Source organism: Equus caballus, chromosome 13 (genome assembly GCF_041296265.1).
Source record: "Equus caballus isolate H_3958 breed thoroughbred chromosome 13, TB-T2T, whole genome shotgun sequence".
NCBI lineage: Eukaryota > Metazoa > Chordata > Mammalia > Perissodactyla > Equidae > Equus > Equus caballus.
The window spans coordinates 2,304,738-2,329,389 of record NC_091696.1 but is presented as its reverse complement, the minus strand read 5'-3'; the positions used below and the strand labels follow the sequence as shown (position 1 = coordinate 2,329,389).

General features: G+C 47.5%; 1 protein-coding gene across 3 annotated transcripts in view; it reads left to right on the top strand.

Annotated features, from left to right (window-relative positions):
- Window positions 1-24,652, top strand: part of GNA12 (G protein subunit alpha 12) — a 113,009-nt gene that overhangs the window by 49,339 nt on the left and 39,018 nt on the right. For 2 of the 3 annotated variants that reach the window (XM_023655181.2, XM_070231388.1), the window contains exon 2: window positions 671-886. The exons of the other annotated variant lie outside the window; for it this stretch is intronic. In XM_023655181.2, the coding sequence (XP_023510949.1) occupies window positions 671-886 (216 nt within the window). The remainder of the gene's footprint in view (window positions 1-670; window positions 887-24,652) is intronic. 3 annotated transcript variants of the gene reach the window in all.

Genomic DNA, 24,652 nt, shown 5'->3' with positions numbered 1-24,652 from the left:
TCAGTGAGGTAAGAAAAGGGCAGAAAATACTAACTTTATTTTTAACAGTGAGGAAATAAGCAAAAGAATGAAAACTAGTTTCTCATCCCCATGAACAATGGGAGCATTAAATCTGGAACGTGACCCCCGGCTCCTTTTGCAGGGGGCGGGCCGACTTGTGTCTGCTTTAGTCTTTTCCTGTCTCAGGACCGCTGGCTGCCTGTGTGTGGCTGTTCTCCCGCTCGTTCTGAGCTGGACCAAGCACTTGGATCCTTCTGGTGCTGAGGAGCCACTGGATTTCAGGGATCATGGTGGTGGCAGCTCTGATGGTCGTCGTTGTTTCAGAACACTGCCGCCTTTACTGACGGGGCTCCTTCCTAGTGTTTGTTTTGTTGAGTTTGTGGCCACTTTTTTCCCCACCAGTTGTCTTCCTGCCAGGACCTCTCCAACCGAGTGACAGCCAAGGCAGACCTGTTGTGTGGTGTGTGTCCACGTCTGTCTGGCACAGTCACGTTCCTGGGAGTTAAGCCGTTTGCACCGTGACAAAACAAACCAAGAGACGAGTTCTGGTTGCGAGTGTGATAGCTTGTGAGGTTCTTGCTTTATGGCAGTTGTGCCCACGTCGAGGTTCTCTGCCCTCAGTTAGTCTTGGGCCCACAATTAAATCCTTTTTGTGTCTTTTGTTTCCCAGGGTTCAAGAGTTCTTGTGGATGCGCGAGACAAGCTTGGCATTCCTTGGCAGCACTCGGAAAACGAAAAGCATGGGATGTTCCTCATGGCCTTCGAGAACCGAGCGGGGCTGCCCGTGGAGCCCGCCACCTTCCAGCTGTACGTGCCCGCTCTGAGCGCGCTCTGGAGGGACTCTGGCATCAGGGAGGCCTTCAGCCGGAGGAGCGAGTTCCAGCTGGTGAGTGAGCCGCTCGCTGGGCCTCGCGCCTCTGCTTTACCCGCCTCATTTTGACCGTTAGTAGCGTTGCCTTAAAAACTCTGCTAAAGGACAGGCGAGCTGTAAATTGCTGTAAATCCTAATATCCAGCAACAAAAACACACAATGCAGGCACACTAGGCTATCTCAGTGGTTCAAGAGGGAGCAAAATTACTTCCTTCAGGCTAAGTAAATGTTCTTGTTCAAGGAACATGAAGAATTTTTAAAGTAGTGAAGATCGGCCTTAACTCAAGGAGCTCACGTCTTTTAGATCTCACTCACAGTGGGAAATGAACGCCTCCGTATAACAGCTTTCCAGCTTGTACTGTCTGCATCCTGCTGGCGAGTCCCGGACGCTCCAGATCAGTGCCTGGGAGCTCCCCTCCAGGTTGTGCCCTGCGATTCCTTCCTTTCATTTTAAGGTCTGAAAGTTTCAGAAAGCCCAGTTGTCTTCGTTGTTTAGATCATTTAGGATACGAGGCTGTAAATGGAAAATTTGCGTCTTCAGCCTGTTTGTGTCTTGTTTTTTTCTAACTATCCTTCAACATTAACAGTATATGAAGAAAAGCATCAGACTTCTCCTCTGGCTAGAATAGATGTGCCCAGCTGATGTCAGTGCGTCCCCAGGGTACCCAGAAACACCCCGACTTTCACACGCTGTGCCCCCTGAGATCCAGGGCCCAAGCTTGAGGGCATTGGTCCTTGCCTTTCTTTATAGTGTTGCCACAGTATGAATTTATTTTTAAATAGCAGAGTCTTGAGTTTTCCCTATTTTCAGACTTCACATAAATGCTTTCATTCTGTGTGTATTCTTCTGTGACTTGCACTTTTCACTCAACATTTTGAGATTTATCCACGTAATGTGTGTGACTGTGGCCCTTTGTTTTTGCTGCTGTGTCCTGTTGCATGGTGTGAATATCTTAGGACTCATCATTCTCTCATAGGTGCACTTTGGGATTGTGTTCCATGTTTGGTTATTACAAGCAGAACAGCTGTGATCGTTCTCATGTGCCCCCAGGTGCGCGTGTTGAAGGGTTTCTCTAGGATGCATATCGTGGAGTAGGATTGCCTGGTTGTAGGGCATATTTACCTCTAAATGGACAACATAATCAAATTATTTTCCACAGTGCTTGTACCGCTTTGCCTCTACCAGCAGAAGAGTTCCTGTTGCTTTCATCCTTGCCAATATTTAGTGTTACCAGACTTTACATTTTTTAGTTATATCTCCTTATGGTTTAATTGGAATCTCCCTGATTTATTGGCTATATATGTTTTCTCTTCGGGGAAACGCCTGTTCGTGTCTTTCGCCAATTTTTCCTGATGAGCTATTTGTATTCTTTTCATTTATTTGAGAGGTTCTGCATGTGGTCTGCCTAGTAATCCTTTCAGTTCAGTTTCCACACACTCTTCGCCGGGTCCCCTGATGCTGCCGTCTTACACGACCAAGTGCAGTCATCAAAACCAGCAGATTGAGATCGGTGCAGTGCTGCCATCTAACCCGCACACCTTCCTCGGATTTACCCGCTGTCCCTCTCGTGCCCTTCTTAGGTGCCGGGGTCCAGCTCCGGGCCCCCCCTGCCATTAGTCGTCCGCTCTCCTTAGTCTCTGGTCTGTGACAGTCCCTCAGCCTGTCCTTGATTTCCATGACCTTGACACTTTGAAAGAGCACCGATCAGTTATTTTGTAGTACATCCCTATTGGGTTTGTCTGGAGTTTTCTCGTCGTTAGAACGAGATGTGTTTTTTGGCAAGAAAACCACAGAAGTGATGCTGTGTCCACTTGGGGCATCATATCGGGGGTCTGTGCCGTGGATACCTTCAGTTCCGGTGACTGAGCCTTGACCCTCGGCCAGGGCGGCCTTCGCCAGGTCTCTCCCCCACACAGCAGCTGTCGTTCTCTGCGTTATTGATAAACTCTTGGGCAGATACTCTGAGGCAGTGCAGATGGCCTGTTTCTCCTCGTGCTTTTGCCCACTAACTTTAATGCCCAGCGGTGGATCCGAAGGATGACATTTTCATAACCCTTTTTCACTTTCACATTCTTGCTCAAGTTAAGTTTAGAAATTAAGGTGCAAGAGTCAAAGAAGTGGAAGACGTGGCTGCCATAGAAAGGAAATGTTGGTCTTCTGAAGGGCAGGGATATCAGAAACAGCTCGGGATGCAAGGCAATGTCCCAGTGTGAACCGGGGGTTTACGTCTTTTTCCCCCATAAACTCCCATGGTCTGGGGAAGCAGACTCTGGTCCATTCAGAACGCAGATGGAGGTTGCTATTATCAGTTGAGAATTTACCAAAGACGCAAATAGAAACATCCAGAGCTGATTCTTGATGACTGGTGTCAGTAAGTGTTCCGTCAGGGATATCGGTGTTACGGGGTGGTTTTGTCAGACTTGTCGTTTGCCTCCTTCTCTGGGATACAGGGCTCTGGAGCTGGGCGGGATCTCCTGGCTGAGTGAGCCTGGTCTTGTTAGAAGTGGGAAGAGGCCCAGAGAGCTGTGGCTTGCCCCAGGCCGTCTCTTCCTCGAAATCACCATGCGGAGGATGGGCCTGAAGTGCCGACTGCTTCTCTCCCCCCATTCCTCTATTCCCGAACGTTTCCGGAGCACTTACTGTGTGCTGGGCATGCCGCAGTCTAAGACCGAAACTGAGCCTGTCGCCAGAGAGCCTTTAATGTCGACCTCCGCCTGGCGTGTGGTTAGGGCGCCACGAGGTGCGTCAGGGGTCGGCCCGGTGTTTTGATCCGACGTTCTGAAGGTACGGCTGCTGAAAAGTGTTCTCTTCAAGTCTAGTGTGTATTTTTAAAGACCTTAACATCCAAAGGCAAATGTGACACTGTTAGTTTTGTTTGTTGGGTGGTAGATACATGAGTGTGTGTTATTCCTACACTTTGTACTTTTCCATATTTTCCTTTTTATTTAAAACATTGTGTGAGGGGCTGGCCCTGTGGCCAAGTGGTTAAGTTCGCACGCTCCGCTGCAGGCGGCCCAGTGTTTCGTTGGTTCGAATCCTGGGCGCGGACATGGCACTGCTCATCAGACCACGCTGAGGCGGCGTCCCACATGCCACAACTAGAAGGACTCACAATGAAGAATATACAACTATGTCCCGGGGGACTTTGGGGGGAAAAAGGAAAAAAAAAATTAAAAACAAATATCTGGGTAATAGGCCCTTCGTAGTCATTGTTAAGATATCCAGTTGCCGCAAAGTGTGAAGAGCAGAAGCCTCTGAATGCAGTGAGGTCAGCGCTCCCCTCCTCCCCATCTTCAGCAGGCCCGGGCTTTCTCTTCCCAGAGGATCTTTCTCTCAGGGTTAAAAGCCTCTCCAGGGCAATGTTTCAGCAACTTGTTTTTTGTGTTTTTTTCCTCCCGGGGCGACAGAACTCTCAGCCTTTGGCGGTGTCTCAGGGAGAGACCCAGCTGCTTTGAGAGCTGCTGTCAGCCAGGTGTTAGATTTTTCCTGTTCCCTCTGACCTCTTAGTTTTTCTTGCTCTTCCAGGCAGAGGCAGAAACAGGAAGAGCAAGAAGAAAGGCTGTGTCTGGTGACTGCGTCAGGGACCCTCTCTCCTCACGGGGAGGAGGGTGGGCATGCCGTGGGAGTGCCCCTTCCCGCTCCCAAGAGGAGAAAGCCTTGCCCTTCTCCTCACCCATCCCTGTTCCCACATAGTCACTGATGTCAGCTGCCATTTGCACACAGGATTTGGTAGAACCTCTGTGGCTTAATCAAAAAGGAAGGAAGATAGCTTCCATGTTAGACCTTATCTTTTAAAACACCTTTAAGTGAGACACAGCAAGACTCTACACAGAGAGATTGTTGTCATAAGTATAATATAAATGGTCTACTCATAAGCCGTTTTTTTAATAAAAGAGAATTTTGAATTTTTTAAGTACATCTTGCAAATTACCATTAATGTGCTTATAATACAGCATATGGATAATATTTCCATGGTTTATCTACTTCTGTTACGCCTTTTAATTTGGGGTCTAGTTCGTTAGGATGGTGCAGCATAGGCACATTGGTTGTCTTTTACGTACGCCTGCACTGGTGGTGACCGTGAATACGTATGTCGTGGTCCTCCTTGCCGGGCAGCGTGGTGGGTGATCTTTCACGGAGCCCTTCCTGTGTGCCAGGCACTGTGCTCGGGTCAAGTCCCATTTCCTCAAGAACCTGGTTAGACAGACAGACAGACAGACAAGCAAATAAATGCAATAGAATGTGATAAGAAGTATAATTGAGGAACATACAGGGTACGTTAGGCATAAAGGGAGAAAAGTAGACGATTCTGTGTGGCAGGAAGGGGTCGAGGAGGTGCCTTTAGAGAAGATTTTCTAACAATTGGGTAGGAATGAACCGCGGAGACAGCTGGGAGTGAGATGACACAAGAATCATTGTAAAAGAGAAAAAGAGATATGGGGGGCCGGCCCCGTGGCCGAGTGGTTAAGTTTGCGTATTCTGCTTCGGCGGCTCGGGGTTTCACTGGTTCAGAACCTGGGCACAGACCTGGCATGGCTCGTCAGGCCATGTTGGGGCAGCATCCCACATGCCTCAACTAGAAGGACCCAGAGCTAAAAATACACAGCTATGTACCGGGGGCTTTGGGGAGAAGAAGGAAAAGTAAAATCTTAAAAAAAAAAAGTTACGGGACCGGGAAGGCACCAGGGAGCTGTAGAAACTCAGTGTGGCTGGAGAGCAGTGGGTGCCGCCCCTGGGGAGTCAGGCAGGCTGTGGACATGGCCAGAGAGCAGTGGGGGCTGCCCCTGGAGAGTCAGGCAGGCTGTGGACATGGCCAGAGAGCAGTGGGGGCCGCCCCTGGGGAGTCAGGCAGGCTGTGGACATGGCCAGAGAGCAGTGGGGGCCGCCCCTGGGGAGTCAGGCAGGCTGTGGACATGGCCAGAGAGCAGTGGGTGCCGCCCCTGGGGAGTCAGGCAGGCTGTGGACATGGCCAGAGAGCAGTGGGTGCCGCCCCTGGGGAGTCAGGCAGGCTGTGGACATGGCCAGAGAGCAGTGGGTGCCGCCCCTGGGGAGTCAGGCAGGCTGTGGACATGGCCAGAGAGCAGTGGGGGCCGCCCCTGGAGAGTCAGGCAGGCTGTGGACATGACGGGGCCGGGGCAGTGGGGCCTGCCCCTGGGGAGAGGCCATGCACCGGTGAGCATGCTTTGTATGCAGGTAACAGAAGTCCCCATTCACACTGGCTTAAACGATCAAGGGACTTGGGCCTTGTGAGCTGGGCACTGACCAACTTCCGGGGATGGAGGCTGAGGCCAGAACCGTCTGTGCGGTTTGAACTGCTTCTCTGCACTTTTCTTGGCTCTGCCCGCCTCTCTGTGCCCCTTCATTTTTGGTCTGCCTTCCCTGTGGTTGTGAAATGGTGGCAGCAGAGTAAGGCCTCAGTGGCGCACACCGACAGGAGCGAGGAGGGGCCAGCTGCCACGGCCGGGGAAATACAGTGCAGGGCTGGTCAGGCCTGGGGGAACTCTCCCTCTGTGCTCTCACCTCTGTGGGAAGGGGGTGGCCTGCCCCTGGAGTGGGGGTGCAGCCTGCCCAGGGCGGGGAGGGGAGAACAGGTAACGACAGTACCACTGGCCACGTGGCCACGCCAAGCAGCTTGGAATTGCCTGCAAGCAGAGGAGCCGTTGAGGTGTTCAAAAGCAGAACGTGAAATCCCTGCGGTTTTTCCAGAAAGCACCGTCCATCGTGTGCCAGTTGGGCTAGAGGCGAAGGCTGCTTGGCGGGCTCTTCTAGAGGTCCAGTTAAGAGAGTAAGAACTTGAACCAGGGCCGAAGGGCTTTTGACACTTGGCCTCCTCTCGTGCTTTACCGCTACTGGTTTTCCGCACAGGTCTTTGCTGGCCATCTCATTCTTGGCCATCTGCATCGTCATACTTCCCTGAACCGTGCCGCATGCGCCGGCTGGGAAAACACTAGGTACAGAATTGCCTGGATAGATGGAGCCGATTTTTGCTTTTCATGATGTGCTCTTGAGATTGTGGCCACAGCCACCTTTCAGGACTTGCTGTTACTGGAAGTTAGGTGTGTCTCCTCTTGCTCAGCCCACTGGACGGTCATCCTGGGAGTTGGGTCCCTCTGTTAGGTCCTCACCTGACTTCCTGTGGTCCGATCCTGAGCCGACCATTTGCTAGTGCAGATGGGGAGGCTGTGCAGGTGGATGTGCTGCACACACACAGTGTGAGCTCTTCTTTTCCTCTCCTCATATTTTTTTGCCTCACATTTCTTGGCTGTTAACCAAAAAAAAATTTCACTGTATTGAGAATCGCTTTTTATATCCTTCCACTTCTTACTTCAGAGTGGCAGGGCCCTGTGCCTGCTCAAAAATGTCTTCATTGGAAGAGGGGGCTGCATGCTCAGTTCGGAGGAGTAAGTTTATTTGGATAGCACAGTGTTTCTTGATTTCTGGAAATCTAATGATTTTGCTTATTACACAGGTTTTTTTTTTCCTGTCCTGTTTAAAGGAATTATTAAGCCTTTGTAACATTAGCAGAGGTTCCTAGAAAAGGCTGGATGTGCGGGCTGGATTTTAGATGTAGAGGAGTCATCCATCCTGGTTGTTTGTGGATGCTGCCGCCTTAGAACCCAGTTTGTGTGAAGCTTTGAGAGGAAAATTACCCTGCGGCTTAGTGAGTAACACGCTAACTATAAAAAGAATCACTCGCATTGCCAGCCTCGTTCCTGACATCAGATCCACATGTCTTGTGCTCCATTTTTGTGATGTCTGTGCTTCAGCATGACCCCGGCTTAGCTGCACTGGCTGCATAGGCACGCCCTGGGCTGCCTCGGCGCGTCTCCCCCATCCCGCCCCTGTGTGTTGCTTCGTAAGGGCTGCACACACGTGGCTTACAAGTTCTCAGGCTCCGAGTGCTTCCCTGGGGTAAAGCAGTCCCGAGGTTCTCCTCTGCCTTCCTGAAACAAACCCCAGCGTGTGCCGTGTGGCAGTCACGTCCTCTTAGGAAGGACCGCCCCTTCTCCAGGGCTCGACGCCGCAGGTCAGCGCCCGCCCCTGGGAACTGCCTGTGCTTTTGCTGGTGTTACTTTCACTGAGTTTCAGAACACTCTCCCCGAACTTTCGTAGTCAGTTCTTAGAGACACTGGAGGCCTGGGCTAAAGGGAAGACAAGGGGATTTGTAGCTACAGCAACTTTTTGTAATTTTCTTTGAGGCCACATGAAACAGTGACATACTGAACTGTGCAGTTTTGTGCATTTTCTGTGCCCGGTACTGCTTCCTTCCAGGAGAGCAGTCTACTCCATGGTGGGTTGGCGGTCGCTTTCAGTCCCTCGTGAGCAGTTCCATGGCAGCTGACTGATTAGGAGTAAGACCTGAAGTAGCAGCCTGCCTGGCAAGTGACAGGCCATGTCCCCGGCTGTCTGGGGATAACATGGTGCTCTCCACGGCCTCTGAAGGCTCTGTCACCAGTGTCGTCTCTTCGCCGTCTGAGTTTCACACAGGCCACCTAATGTTAGTTGTAATCCTTTTGCAGGTGTAATTCTTTGCCTTCTCCTCTTTTCTCTGCTATTACGATATCCTAGAGACTTGATTTCCTAAATACTGCAATCTAAGGTTTTAGGCTAGAGGAAGAAAGAAAAAACCCAGAAGGTGTGATGAGGACAGTGCCTTTAGCCTCTGGTTTTCTTGCAGTACAGTTTGGAGCATTTCAGAGAATCTTTCTACATTGAAATGATGGTGGTTTTCTGCTGTGTGTGGCAGATGGTGCGTGTTCCTGGGTGTCTGTACTATTACTGTGAAGTTTGGTTGCATGTGATGGAAAACCCAAAACAGCAGTGACAGTTTTTTTCCCTCCCACGTGAAGGAAGTTCAGAGATAGCCAGGCCAGGGATGATAGGGTGAGTCTCCCTCCAGACCCTTCCCAGGCTCCTCTTGCCTGGCTCCATTCCTCGGGCTTGGCCGTCAGACTTTGTCCCAGCCAGACGGGAGGAGGGTGCAGAAGAGTCCACGTCTTCCTTTTAGGGCGACTTCCTGCAAGTCCCATCCAACACTGCCTCGTAAATTTCATCGACTGGAACGTGGTCACATGGCCACACCTCGAGGGGAGGCTGCTAATGTGGTTCTCAGCTGGCGGGTTGTTACTGAGGAGGAGGGGCAGACGGATGGGAGCAGGCAGCCAGCAGCCCCTGCCAGAGTCCCTCTGGGACCTTTCTGCCTTCAAGATGGTGCTTGGTCTGGAGCCCAAGGGGGGCGAAGTTGGGTTTGTAAGTTATTCGAACTCTCCTTTATTGAGTGAGGGGACAATAATATAGCACACAGGATCGTAGTCTCTGATATTATAGTGTTCTGTCTGGGCTGGTGGGGAGGCCTCGCAACTGTGCTTTCAGTCTTGTGCGTCTGCTTTAATTTTATGGAATTCATTCATTCAGCAAATATTTGTGGAGCAGCCACCATGTGTCAGGCACTCTGACAAGTCCCGGGGAAATAGCGGCCAGCAAACAAACAAAAAGATCCCTGCCTGTACGGAGCAGACAGTAAATAAATTAATCAGGGTGTGTGCGTGCGTGCGTGGGCGTGCATGCATGCACGAGCCTGTGCTCTAGAGGAGAGTAGGAGGGAACTGGGATCGAGAATGTGGAGGGGGCCTAGGTGGATCCATAGCGTGGTCCCGGAAGTTTCTGTAGCAGATTCTTGGTTCCCCCACGCTTGTTTTCCTTTCTCCTGCAGAATCGAGTTGAGAATGGCCACAGGGCCGGGCCATGTTTTCTGCTCTCTCTACGGAACTAAGTCCTGAGTCTCGCTGTTAAAATGACTGGACGCGTCCTCCCCAGCCCCCCTCCTCCTTCCCGCGGGCTGCCTGGTGTTGAGGACCTGGGGGTCTGCGCGAACCCACAAGTGAAAGCCACGCACGGAGCGTGGCAGAGGCCCCAGCCCCTATTGTTTAAGCCTCTGTCTTTCGGCTTGTAGCCCGAGCTGATGTGGCTTCCCTGGGTGGCATCTGAGAAAGTTCCTGAGGTGGGAGAGCAGGCCTGGAGGTGTCTGGAGAAGACGGAAGTGTGTTCTAGCCAGGAGGGGAACAGCAGAAAGGCCCTGGGGTGGGTGCGCGCCTGGTGTCCAGAGTGCAGCGAGGAGGCCCGTGTGAGATGGAGCCGAGTGAGCAGGGGTGTGGGCAGGCCAGGTGCCCAGAGCCCGGGGTTTGGGGGGGCCTTGGGAGGGGCCCTGTGAGGGGCCCTCGGAAGGACTTGCCCTTTGGGCAGAGGCGTGACTGGGTTTGGTTTACATTTTAATAGGATCGCTTAGGCCGCTGTATCATAATAGCAGCAGGGAGGCTTCTGCAGTGATCTAGGTGACAGGTGATGGCGGCTCAGATCAGTGCGATTGAGCTGGAGGCGAGGAGAAGCGGTCAGGTTAGAATTAGAGAGGAGCTCGGAGGCCACCTCATCCAACAGCCCGTCCCGCTGAAAGAGCCCCCCCGGTCAGCCCTGGCGCTTGCTGTGGGGCTCAGTCAGTGTACGTTTCCAGTGTCGGACACTGATGGAGAGCCCGTTTCTTCTCTGAGTGGCTCCCCAGCTGCCTGTGTGTGTGGAACCAGCCCTGGAGCGTGGGGCATGCGGAGCTGAGCTCTGCTCACGGCGTCAGCCGTCTGAATGCGACTGGTGTCGTCCTTCTCGAGGTCCGCGCTCTCTGCCGGGAGACCCGTTTCAGGCCGTCGGCCCCAGGCCTGCTGTGCAGGGCGGTTGCCCTTCGTTTCCTTCACGCCTTACCCTTGGAATGCTGAGAGTGAAGGCTTTGAGCGGGGGTTGGGGGGCAAGGTCATAGCAGCTTAGAGAACCCACCCCGGGCAAAGCCTCAGTCCCATTCTGTGCTGGTCGGGACTGTTGAGTTCAAAGTCTCAACTAGTATTTAATTAGGGTTTAAGTAGTAAAAACTGAAGTCAGCGAATAGTGCCAATTTATGCTCTTAGCAGGTCTGCCTTCTCATAGAGTGCGTGAGAGCATTTTCCCCCACACCCTTGGCCATCCTCGTTTGATTCTTCTTAAATTTTTGCCAGCCTGATAAGTGAAAATTTCCATGATTATTCCTTCTTTTCGTATGTCTATTTGCCATTTGTATTTATTCTTTTGTGAGTTGGCTGTGACATCCTTTGCTTTTTTTATGTTGGGAGCAAGTTTCTCTTTTTTTTTTTTTTTAAAGATTTTATTTTTTTCCTTTTTCTCCCCAAAGCCCCCCGGTACATAGTTGTATATTCTTCATTGTGGGTCCTTCTAGTTGTGGCATGTGGGATGCTGCCTCAGCGTGGTTTGACGAGCGGTGCCATGTCCGCGCCCAGGATTCGAACCAACGAAACACTGGGCCGCCTGCAGTGGAGCGCTCGAACTTAACCACTCGGCCACGGGGCCAGCCCCAAGTTTCTCTTTTTTTAAAAAAAAAAAAAAAAGAAAGGAGCAGTGTTTTCTCACCTGAATTTTTTTAATTTTTATTTTATTATTGTTATTATTATTTTGCTGAGGCAGATTTACTCTGGGCTAAGATCTGTTGCCAATCTTCCTCTTTTTCTTTGCTGGAGGAAGATTAGCCCTGAGCTAACATCCATGCCAGTCTTCCTCCACCTTATATGTGGGTCGCTGCCACAGCGTGGCTGACGTGGTGTGAATCTGCAGATGGGGTCTGAACCCGAGAACACGTGCTGCCGAAGCGGAGCCCGCCAAACTTAACCACTAGGCTGTGGGGCCAGCCATGGGAACAAGTTTCTCTTGGTTTGTACTAGTCTGTCACCAGGCACTCATATTTTTCTAGCACCTTTTTTTGAAACTCTTTATCTTGAAATAATTATAGATTGACAGGAAGTTGCAAAGATAGTAGAGAGAGGCCTCTTGTATCCTTCGCCCAGTTCCCCCAACAGTTGCATCTTACGTGGCTACAATATAATATGAGAATCACGAAGCTGACATTGGTACAGCGTGTGTGTGGTTCTGTGTCGTGTGATCACATGTGTGGATTCGTGTAACCATCACCACAGTCCAGACACAGAACTGCTATTCCGTCCACGAAGACTTCCTCATGCTTCTCCTTCACAGCCACGCCACCCTCCTTCCTCCACCATCCCTCGCGCCTGGCAGCCACTAATTTGTTCTCCGTCTCTAAAATTTTATCATTTGGGGAATATTGTATAAATGGAATCCAAAGTATGTGACCTTTCGAGGTTGACATTTGTCACTGATTGTAATGCCCTTGAGCTGCATCCAAGTTGTTGCAAGAATCAATGGTATATCTTTTTACTTCCGAGTAGTATCGCGTGGACCCAGCCCTGGTGATCTAGTGGTTAAGATTTGGTGCTCTCACCCCTGCGGCCCGGGTTCATTTCCTGGTCAGGGAACCACACCCCCGTCTGTCACTTGTCATGCTGTGGCAGCTGCGTGTGGCTGTGATGCTGAAAGCTATGCCACCAGGCTTTCAAATACCAGCAGGGTCACCCGTGGTGGACAGGTTTCAGCAGAGCTTCCAGACTAGACAGACTAGGAAGAAGGACCTGGCCACCCACTTCTGAAAAAATTGGCCCTGAAAACCTTGTGAATGGCATCAGAGCATCGTCTGACACAGCACCGGAAGATGAGAGGATGGTGCAAAAAGCCCAGGCAGGGTTCTGCTCTGCTGTGCACAGGGGCGCTGGGGGTCAGATCGACTCAGGGCACTGACAAAGTATTCCATGGTGTGGAGGTAGCACAGTTCCTCCACGTGCAGGGAGTTAGATAAACGTAGACATATATGAAGGATGCATGGTTTTTTATCTTGTAGGTCAGAAATGAGTGACTAATTTCTAGAGAAAATGGAATTATAGTTCAGACACTAGAAGATCAGAGTTTCTCTCTTGGTAAGTTTGGTGCTATGTATGCGTGTGTGAGTTTGTAACCTTTCAAACTAAATTAACTTTCCTAGTACGATTCACAGGGGAAATCTCAGCCTTCTTAAAGCTCACTGTTACAGTCAGAGGGGCTTGAGAAACCCTCTAGCCAAATCTTCCTATTTGATATTGAGACAGTTTGAGGCCTGGGAGTCAAAGAATTTTGTCCAAAGTGTCAAAGCTAATGAATGGCCTGGCCAAGATTAGAATGCAAAGAACTCAGAGTAGGCCTGTGGTGATGGCTTGTCTGGGTCTGCATGCGCGCACTCACACCCGGCTCTGGAAGGGGAGGGGGCACACTTAGTTTCCTCTGGGGAGACTCTTGCCCGAGGACACAGAAGCAGGAAGCTGAGGTATTTGCTATTCTTGGATCCTTTACTGGTGAGAAACTTGTGTGTGTTCCTGCTTATGATCTTGGCTTTTTCCCTTCATTTCATTAATCACGAATAGTATTATATACTTACAGAGCTCTAGAAGTCTACGCCCTGAGAAAAGGAAAATGAAGTGTTGTGCATTTTAGCATAGATCCTTGTGGAAAATGTTGCTGTAAAGCTTGTAAGCTGGTAACACAGTGGCCCAGGGTGGAAATGTGATCCATTGTGTAGTAGAATTAATAATGGCGTATTTTGCATCGTAAGAAGGCCAGAAACCGTGAAGGAAAGGAATAATGGATTTGAGTAAACATTTTTAACTTTTGTATGGCAAAAGTCAGCATAAAGAAGGTTAAAAGGCAAATGACAAGTTAGGAAAACAATTGCAACGTATGACAAAGGTGTTTTTACGTGTTGAGAGAGAGTGTAAACCAACGGCAGCAGCCCACGGGAGCTCTTAGGAGTCGATAAATGAAGAACCTATCCCCACTAGGAACCTGAATGAAAGAAGAAATGAGATCAGCAAACTGGCAGCTGGTCAGGGAAATGCAAATGACAGGAAGGACGAGGTCACCTGCGTCAGGTAGAGGGTGGTGATCCTGAAGAGCCACACCCGGGCTGGCGGGGTCAGGGGAAGTGACTGCTGTCACACAGGTGCCAGGAGCTCGGTGACTCAGCCTCTCCGTTTGTGTCAGAACATGAAGCGTCCTAGCCTCCGGCAGTGGTTCATCTTCCGAGGAATTTATCCTCCAGCGGTAAGTGTCAGATTCCCAGATTCCCATGGACTAGTTCCTAGAGACTGCTGCTGAGAATGATTTAGAAGGCTAGATGAAGTGTCAGAAATAACTTTATGTGCGAAAGCATCTAAGTGCTCACAAGCTTATAAAGAAGCCCCAGGCCAAACCCCAACAGAGAGAGAGAAAAAACCTTAAGAGATAAGCAGACCCTTAGCAGCTGCTTTCCCTGAGAAGGGAGGTGGAAATTTAAGATTGCCAAAGTTGAGGAATCTGGTAGGAGACCCCTCTGCACAGTGTCCCCCCTTATCCACAGGGGATACATTCTAATACCCACCGTGGATGCCTGAAGCCGCCCATAGTACTGAACCCTGTGCTTACTACGTTTTTCCCTAATGGGCTAAATGGGCAGATGGCGTCTACAGCGTGGATACCCTGGACAAGGGGTGATCCACGTTCCGGGCAGGACTTCCAGGGAAGGTGGGAGGTGTCATCACGCTACCCAGGACGGTACGGAATTTGTGAATGGTTTCAGCGATTTCCCATTTAATATTTTCAGACCACAGTTGACCCCAGGTAATGAAACTGTGGGAGTGAAATCGCAGATAACGGAGGACTGGTTTGAGGAGCCGGGACGTCAGAGGGTGAGGAGGAACCGAAAGTGAACCACGAACCAGGGAGCGTAGAGAGCCGTGCCTGGCGCTGAGCCAGGGCAGGGAAGGGAGAGGAGGCAGAAGAAACCTACCGGGGGGCTGGCTGCCCTGGGGACTCACCCCAGGTTCACAGGAGCAGCCCGAGAGCCCCCCATGCTGGGATGAGGTTTCAGGTGACGCCAAACAGGTCATGTGCCTTAGTGCCTGGTAGCAGCAAACGAAAGGCCTCTCTGGAAAAGACATTGTCATCCTAAACCTGGGAGATTCCCCACAAATGATGTTTTTAAAGGGGGGGAGGGGCATCACAGAGATAGCCAGAGTCACAAGGAAACAAGGCACAGAGCCTGTAATCAGAGGAACCGACAGACAGCGGAAACAGGTCCACGGACTTCAGATATTGGACTGATCAGACACCGATTTTAAAACAGCTATACTTAATATGCTTAAAGAAATAAAAGTTAGAAAATGTCTTCAGGACAAACTAGAAACCATTAAAAGTGACATTTTAAAAGAACAAACTAGAACTTCTAGAATTGAAAAATAAAAAAACAAAATTAAAAACTCAATGATACATTAGACAGTAGTTTGAACCCAAAAAAAGTAAACTAGAAGAGTTATTGAATGAAAGTAGCAAGAATGTAGAGCAGGGAGGCAAAAATAGGGAAATTAGGAAAGGTTGACAGTTATGGAGGATGGAGTGAAAATGTCTAATGAACATTTAAGCAAGAGTTAGGGAAAGATAGAAGACTGGGGCAGAGGCAATATTTGAAGAGATAATGACTCATAAAAATGTCAAATCACAGAGTCAAGAATCGCCGTGAATCCCAAGCAAAATTAATTTAAAAAAACCTATATACTAGACTTATCGTAACAAAACTGCAGAAAACCAAAGACAGAGAGAAAAATCTTAAAAGCAGCTGTAGAAAAAAGTAGAGATGAACTTTCAGAGAGTGACAGCTTGACAGCTTTCTTCCCGAAAGCTGCAACAGAAGCTAGAAAGAGTGGATGCTACTTTGAGGTGGTGTCTAAGAGAGAGTATAACTAACTACTAATCTAGAATTCTGTGAAATTGAGGGCAGAATAGAGACAGTTTCAGGTGGAAAGAGAATTGATCATGAACAGATCCTCACTGAAGAAATCATAAGGACCACAATTCACGCAAGAGGAAGGTGACTCCAGGTGGAGGATTTGGAACATAAGAAAAAATCAAGACTAATTTAGCTATTTTTTTCTTTTGTTGGTCCTGCTTTTGGTGTCGAATCTAAGAATTCATTGCCAAATCTAAGGCCAGGAAGATTTACCTCTTTGGTTTCTTCTTACGTTTTCAGTTGTTCTCTTATATTTAGGTCGTTGATCCATTTTGAGTTAATTTTTGTATATGGAGTGAGGTAGGGGTCCAACTTCATTCTCCTGCATGTGAACGTTCAATTGTTCCAGCACAATTTGTCGAACATCTGTTCTTTCCCCATCGAGTGGTCTTGGCATCTTTGACAAAAATCCACTGGCGTACACGTTTGGGTTTATTTCTGGATTCTCAGTTCTATTCCATTGCTCTATATGTCTGTCCTTATGCCAGTAACACACTATTTTGATTACTGTAGCTTTGTAGTAAGTTTTAAAATTTTGGAAATGTGGGTCTTCCAGCTTTGTTTTATTTTTCTCATTATGGTTTTGAATTGCATTCCCCTGAGGACCAATGATGTCAAGCTACTTTTGAAGAAAAATAAAGTGGGAAGTACTTGCTCTTCACAGAGGTTGGCAAACTAAGGCCCACAGGCTGACTTGCATGGGGCGTATTTTTGTTTGGACCCTTAAGTAAGAATGTTTTTTACATTTTTAAAGACTTGGAAAAAAAAGAAGAAGAATATTCAATAAAGATAACTGTATGTGGTTCACAAAGCCGAAAATATTTACCATCTGGACCTTTACAGTTTGCTAACTCCTTCTCTATCAGATATTAAGATTTATTTTTTAAGGAAAAAAGCTTTAATAACCAATACAGTGGGGGTATTGGTACGGAATTAGGTAAGTAAGTTGGTGGAACCACACAGAGAACTATGAAATTGGACTCCTGTACACACTCACCCAATTTCAAGTGGATTAGAGACCTAAATATGATAAAAGGATCTTTTTGGACACCATGCCTTCTCAGAGAAGGGAAACAATAGAAAGAATAAACAAATGGGACTTCATCAGACTAAAGAGCTTCTTCAAGGCAAATGAAAACAGGATTGAAACAAAAAAACAACCCACTAACTGGGAAAAAATATTTGCAAGTCATATATCTGACATAGGCTTAATATCCATAATATATAAAGAACACTCACAACTCAACAACAAAAAATCAAACAACCCAATCAAAAAATGGGCTGGAGACATGAACAGACATTTCTCCAAAGAAGATATACGGATGGCCAATAGGCACATGAAAAGATGCTCATCATCGCTGGTCATCAGGGAAATGCAAATCAAAACTACACTAAGATATCACCTTACACCCATTAGAATGACAAAAATATCTAAAACTAATAGTAACAAATGTTGGAGAGGTTGTGGAGAAAAAGGAACTCTCATACACTGCTGGTGGGAATGCAAACTGGTGCAGCCACTACGGAAAACAGTATGGAGATTCCTCAAAACATTAAAAATAGAACTACCATACGATCCAGCCATCCCACTACTGGGTATTTATCCAAAGAGCTTGAAGTCAGCAATCCCAAAAGTCCTATGCACCCCAATGCTCATTGAAGCATTATTTACAATAGCCAAGACATGGAAGCAACCTAAGTGCCCATCAACAGACGAACGGATAAAGAAGATGTGGTACATACATACAATGGAATACTACTCAGCTGCAACACAGAACAAAATCATTCCATTTGCAATAACATGGATGGACCTTGAGGGAATTATGTTAAGTGAAATAAGCCAGCTAGAGAAGGATAATCTGTGTATGACTCCACTCATATGAGGAATTTAAAATTGTGGACTAAGAGAACAGTTTAGTGGATACCAGGGGAAAGGTGGGGTGAGGGATGGGCACAACGGGTGAAGTGGTGCACCTACAACACAAATGACAAATGTTAATGTACAACTGAAATTTCACAAGATTGTAACCTATCATTAACTCAATAAAAAAAAAAGAGAGAGACCTAAATATGAAAAGCATTACCTTTTAGGAGGTAACATAGAAGAATCTTCATGATCTTGGTGTAGGGAAGAATTTCTTAAAGCATTATAGGTGCAAATGCAAGAGGAAAAGATGAATAATTTGACTACCATCAAATTAAGAATTTCTGCTCATGCAAAGACACCACCAGCTGTGGGATTGGAGAGCATGTTATCCGTCTATAACCTAGAAAGAAAAAGTGTCCAGGATGTTTAAAGAACTTCTGCAAATCTGCCTGAAAGAGGCAATTCAATAGAAAAATGGATTGAAGGTTTGAAGACATTTCTGAGAGGAGGAAATTAATATGGGCTCAGCAGATTTGCAAAAATTAAAACATTTGACCAGAATTGGCAAGGGTGTGGAGTAATACACCCTGGTGCTGGTAGGTGTATAAATTGTTATACCCAGTTTAGAAAACAGATTAGTATTACAGATTGTCTTCAGTTTACAATGGGGTTACATCCTGATAAACCCATCATAAGTTGAAAATACCGTAAGTTGAAAATGCATTTAATATAGCAAACCTATCTAACATCCTAGCTTAGTCTCACCTACCTTAAATGTGCTCAGAACACTGACATTAGCCAACAGTTGGACAAAATCATCTAACACGAAGCCTATTTCCTAGTCAGGTGTTGCATATCTCGTGTACTTTATTGAGTACTGTACTGAAAGTGAAAACCAGAATGGTTGTCTTGATACAGAGGGTTGTTTACCCTGTTGATCGTGTGGCTGCTGCTGCCCAGCATCATGAGGAAGTACCGTACCCCATAGCCCAGGAAAAGGTCAAAATTCAGAATTTGAAGTACAGTTTCTAGTGAATGTGTGTCAGTTTCGCTCCATCGTAAAGCTGAAAAATCTCAAGTTGAACTGCCTAAGTCGGACGCCGTCTGTATTTACTAAAGTTGAAGGTGTGTATTCTCTGTGGCTCAGTAGTCTTACTCCTGGATGTATAAAGGGCATATAAGTAAATGTTCATAGCAGCTGCATTCATCGTGGGAAACAATCCAAATGTCCCTCAACAGTAAAATGGGTAAGCAAATCGTTTTTTGGTCCTCTGCACTGCAGTGAAAATGAGCAAAGAGCACATATATTGTGATGTTGAACCAAAGAAAGACAGACACAAAAGATCATGCACAGCGCCTTTCGCTCTCACGAGAGCCTGCGCCAGTGTGATTCCATTAGAAGTTCAGCCGTGTTGCTGAGGACGACGTGCGTGTGTGATCAAACTGCAGGGAAAAGTTAAGTAATCTCACCAGGGTCAGAATGGTGGTTACTTCTAGAAGCAGAGTGAGCGTTTTAAGAGGGCGCGTCCGGGGTGCTGGTCGTGGTGCTTGACCTCGGTGGTTGCTGTTTTATCAGTTCATTTGTACCTGTATCTTTTACACGCTTTTCTTATATTCTGCTATAAATTATCATAATAGTGAGAAGAATTTGAAAGGGAAAATATAATTAGATGAATATGCAAAGGTTATTTGTAAATAATGTTGATTGTATTGCTTATAAAAGCAAAAACAAAGAGGAAATAACCTAAATACTCTCCAATAGGGGTTGGTTGACTAAATTAGAATACTGATCATGTGACAGGGTGCTAGCCAGCTTTAGAAAAGCTGGAAGAGAACGTGCATGTTGACACGGAAAGAAGTCCCTGATACATCAAGTGAGAAAAGCAGATTAAGAAGCAGCATATACATAGGAGAGTCCTGTTTCTGTTTAGAAAGAAGGAAAAGGGTATGTATACAAAGGAGCGTGTCTCTTCTCCATCTCCCCGAGAGCCAGGGCTCAGATGCCCGAAGGAGGCACCTGCATCATCCAGCGTGTGGAGGAATCTGTGTGAGCGGGAATTGCTGGTCAGAGTGTCATGACGAAATTAGGCTTTAACATGGCTGGGTTTCTGATGAAAGATGGAATTCAAAGGAAATGGGAGGGGCGGGGGCACTGACGAGTTGATAAAATCCGTAAGTAGCCATCAGACTCTGAAACACTCAGGTGACTGTAGTGAAAGAGGCATCTAGAGAAAGCAAGACTGCCTTATTCTGGCTTCCTTAGCAAAGCTTTTCTGAGAATTTTGCATTTAAGCCAAACAAAATGGTTGATTTATTAACTTACGCGTTTTTTCTTTCTTCCTGTTTTTTAAAATTGTGGCAAAATATGCCACTTTCTTTAACCTCTTTAGCCGACCAGTGTTAACAGTTGAGCAAGCGGATCCCAGGTTAGGGTTCCCCAACTCAGTCTGTGTGAATGTGGATGGGTTATGGCTTACCCTTTAATAAATAGGCCAAGAGATTGGAAGGGCCCATCTTCTGAAATTGGAAAACATCTCTGCTAGGATCACCAGGGACGCCTCGAAAGTCTTTATCAACATTTTCTGCCTGTGAGTTTAAGGTTTAGGAATAAATCCGTGTTGTTGTTTGTGAGCCTTTCAGATCTCAGTGGGCAGCTTCCGCAGCTGGAGTGTTTGCCCCTCGGTGTCTCAGTCAGCTCGGGCTGCTGTAACAGGGACCACAGGCTGCGTGGCTTGGACGACAGGCACTCTTCCTCACGGCTCTGGAGCCTGAGAAGCTCAGGATCAGGGTGCCGGTAGAGTCGGCTCTTGGTGAGGGCCCTCTTCCTGGCTCGCAGATGGCCACCTTCTCTCTGTGTGCTCACATGGCCTCTTCTTTGTGCACTGGGACAGAGCACTCTCGTCTCTCTTCTTCTTTTTACAGGGACACTGATCCCATCATGGGGGCTCTATCTTCATGACCTCATCCAAACCCGGACACCTGCCAGGGCCCGCCTCCTAATTCCATCACATGGGGGTTAGGGCCTCAGCATCAGAATCTGGGGGGGGGCAGACATTCAGGCCATAGCAGAGTCCCTTCCCTTGTCCCCTTGTCCCCACTACCTTTCCCAAAGACAGTTAACCCACCTCTTTTTACCTCGGCTCCGTCCAGTCCTTGCGTTTCAAGTTTTATGTGTTTGGCTCCATTGCCGGATCTGTCTTGTTATTCTCATGTCTTGGAATAAGAAAGCCTTTGTCATTACAATGAGATTTCCCTCCTTCTCCCCTTCCAAGAGTTTTGAATCCAGAGTATTAGGTTGCACTGAAACTTTTATTTGAAGAGAGATCCCAACCCCCTGAATTTTGTGAAAAGCAGAATTCAGGGAGAGAAAGGTAGAGACCAAGGCTTGCGTTTGCCCAGGGAATCCCCCCCCCGCGGGAAGCCGTGAATGCTCACATAGAGACGGGAAGGTGGCTCCGTGTGCACTCAGCCCTGATGAGCCACAGGACCACCATCTCTGCCTTTTGGCTCCTTCCTCTGCCATTTAAAGCCTGGTGGTAATGTTAACAAAACTCGTATGGAAACCACTAGTCGGTTAATGGGTTTTATTCCTTGAAACACAGTTAATTTTTATTCACAATTTGGCATATGCTCTTCCCACGACCCAGTTTAATTGTGAAGTTCCTGGGGACCAAACTGACGGTAGGAAGGAGTGACCTTCGTGTTGCGGGCACATTGCATTGGAATAAGCGGTTCTGGTTGGAACTTGTTTTAATGAGGCTTTGATCTCATCCCCTAGGCAGTGTTTGATATGAAAGGAGCTCAGTTTGGCTGTGGGCTGTTGCACTGTGTACTTTGCATCATTCTGGGGCATTTCAGCAAATTCTCCACAGCGGGTTTCTGAGTTTGTATTTCCCAAGAAGTATGATGGGACAAGCCTGGATGTCTCACAGATGCAGTTCATGTTTCAAGCCAACTGTGACTGTCCCTGGAGTTCTGGCTGCTCTCCTTGCTTTGCTTCAGCCAAGGAAGTTGGAGACTCCTGCGGTCCCCGGGGTTCCTGCGGTGCGGGTAGCGCCCAGCCCCTGCCTGCTGCTCGGACTGCTTCCGACTCAAGTGTCGGGGATTGGTGTCTAATCCAGACTGTTGTCAACTTGCTGATCGTCAGCCACCTTTTCTTTCATCTCTCTCCTTTTTGTTCTCTCTTTCATCCTTCTCACATTTCAGATATTCTCCACCCAGCTTTAGTCCACGGATGTGCCTGCCTTCCCGTTGCTGCTGTCACGGCAACTAGAATTGTAGAAGTTCGCTCTGGCCAGAAACAGACCGGCGGCTGGCTAGCACTGGCCCAGGTGTCGGCTTGCGGTAGGGCTGGTGGGGGGGGGGAAGGGTCATGGTGGACGGTCAGGCGGGAGCAGCAAAGTGGAGGCCAGGAGTCCTGCTTTGTCCTCCTCTGCCGCTGACTTCAGCCCCTGTGCACGCCTTGTGTCCTCGTCAGTACAGGGAAGCTCATCCTGCCTGTCTCACCGGTGTGCTGTCCACCGAGACAGTGTCTGTGAGCGCGCTCAGAAAGCACAGGCACCAGGGAAAGGAAAGGTGCAGAGCTGTCACCAGGATGACACCATATTTAACCAGCACCACCGGCAACTGGCATGATTCATATTAGGTGAATTTTCTACATTTTAGCACCAGAATTTTTATTCACATCTCTTTGCTGGAACTTTTTTTCAAAATATATCATATACTTCCCTATCCTTTAAATGTAGACTACTTTTTATTTTACAAAACAATTTTAACAGCTTTGTTGAGGCATAATTGACACAGTAAACTACACATATGTAAAGTGTATGATTTGGTAAGAGTGGACATCTGTATATACCACGAGACCCTTACCACAATCAAGATGGAATAGTAATGTGTGTGTTTTATCATCTCTTTTGGCTATAAATGTGTGTGTGTGTGTGTATGTGTGTGTATTCTCTGCTGTGTTATGGATTCTTGAAGGTGCCTCATAAGTGATTTGGCAGTAAGTCACAGTAGTATCACCCTGTTTCTTTAAAACAGCCATCACTGGGGCTGGCCCTGTGGTATAGTGGTTGGGTTCAGTGTACTGTGCTTCAGCAGCCCAGGTTTGTGGGTTCAGATCCCAAGCGTGGACCTACATCACTCATCAGCCATGCTGTGGCAGCGACCCATGTACGAAACAGAGGAAGCTCGGCACAGATGTTAGCTGAAGGCAAGTCTTCCTCAGCAAAAAAAAAAAAAAAAAAAAAAGAGCCATCACTAATAGGAATCCCAGTGAATGTGTATAAGTCAGTCACATGGAAACCCTGGTTACCACACTTATAAATGTGCTCTTGTGCTAGAAACCCAGTAGCCGTCAAGCTCAGCTGTGCAAACCTTTTTTCCAGCACCCTCTGGGCCCTCTACCCCTGCATAATGGGTTCAGCAGTCTAGGCTGGGGGCCCAGCCATCTCTGTGGGGGTTGCTCCCAAGGTATTTCTGGTGCCCCACCCGTGCTGGGAACCCTCGACGGACCTCTGAGTCCCTGCCCTCCTCTCCTCATGTGATCTGAAAGCTGGGCTCCTCTCTCTTGGATTCCCTGGCAGGTTTAACGGTCAATGTCCTTTTCCGAGAAGCCCTCCCACCTTAGAACAGGCTGTGTGGTTCTGACACAAGGCGTTCAGTATCTCGGGAGTTTCTGCTGCATTTCAGATGGAGCTGGCAGAGAGCTCCGGCTGCCGCTCTTGCTGAGACGCTGGGTGCAGTGGTCTGCTGAGCCTGTGACTAAGACGATCGGGAACAGGCTCTATTTTGAGATTATTTTTCTTCCTCTCTGTTATTTTTTCCCGCTCTTTATCTTCCAGAACTTCTTACTTAAATCCTCGTCTCCTGAGACAGTTCAGACTGGCTCTCTCTTTTCCTAGTCAACTTGCATGGTGATATTTAACCCCAAACTAGGTGGTAAAATAAAGAAAAAGCAGTGTACTAACTCCAGAAGAGTGATAACATAAGCCTATTAAAATAAAACCTAAAAATCCAAGAAACTAATTACAGTAGTTGCCTCTGGAGAGGGAACTGGGTAGCTGGAGACAGACTTACTGCTCCTCTCCTCCACCCCTTTTCAGCTTCTTGAATTTTGTACTATGTGCATGTATTATCTATTCAAAAACTTTAAAAATGTCAATAATTCATAATAGAGAAGTAATTCTAACATAGTGAAAAGTCCAAATTATGTAAGACAAATATGTTCCCACCAAACTTGAAAAGGATGTCAGTAAGTTGAGTTGGGCAGTTGGCGCTGTGTTTAGAATATTAGCGATGACAGTAATATGAATAGTAATTCCCATGTATGGAGTGGTTACTGCGCCAGCCGCTATGCATGAACCAGACACCGAACCCCAAGTGAGAAGTCGGCTCTTTAACACAGATTTGGCTTCATAAATATGTAGGACATTGTCTTTGTTTTTAACAACAAAACGACTAATAGCCTAGGCTTTATCCTTATTTTTGTTCTTATAGTGGTTTGATTTTTATTCATCTCTGAAAGTGGTTTGTGTAAAAAGACAGACAAATCTCTAAGTCTGAAAAGAATATTCCGTGGTCAGTGTTGACTTTAGCTTCTTAAACCGTGTGCTTTACCGGAACCTTATGTAATAAAAGCATTCAGTGAATTAAGGATCCCGACTCCCATGTCCTACAACCCCTTCTCCTCCTGCTCCTTCTCTCGTTCGTTCTGCTCCAGGCAGACAGGCTTTCTGACGATACTTTATATAGGAAGTAAATACACTAACTATGCCTTGGGTGTGGCGAGGCCTTACAGATATACCAAAGACACAGTCCATCAAAGAAATAATGGATAAGCTGGACTTCATTAAAATTAAAAACTTCCGCTTTCCTAAAGATGATGTCAAGCAAGTTAGAAGGCAAGCCACAGACTGTTAGAAAACATTTGCAAAAAGCACATCTGATAAAAGATTGTTATCCAAAATATACAAAGAACTCTTTTAACTCAACAATAAGAAAACAAACAACCTGATTAAAAACTGGGCCAAAGACCTTAACAGAGAGCTCACCAAACAAGATAGACAGATGGCAAATAAGCATGTGAAAAGATGTTCCAGTCATTTGTCATCAAGGAAATCAAGTTAAAACAACAATGAGATACACCTATGAGAATGGCCAAAATCCAGAACACCG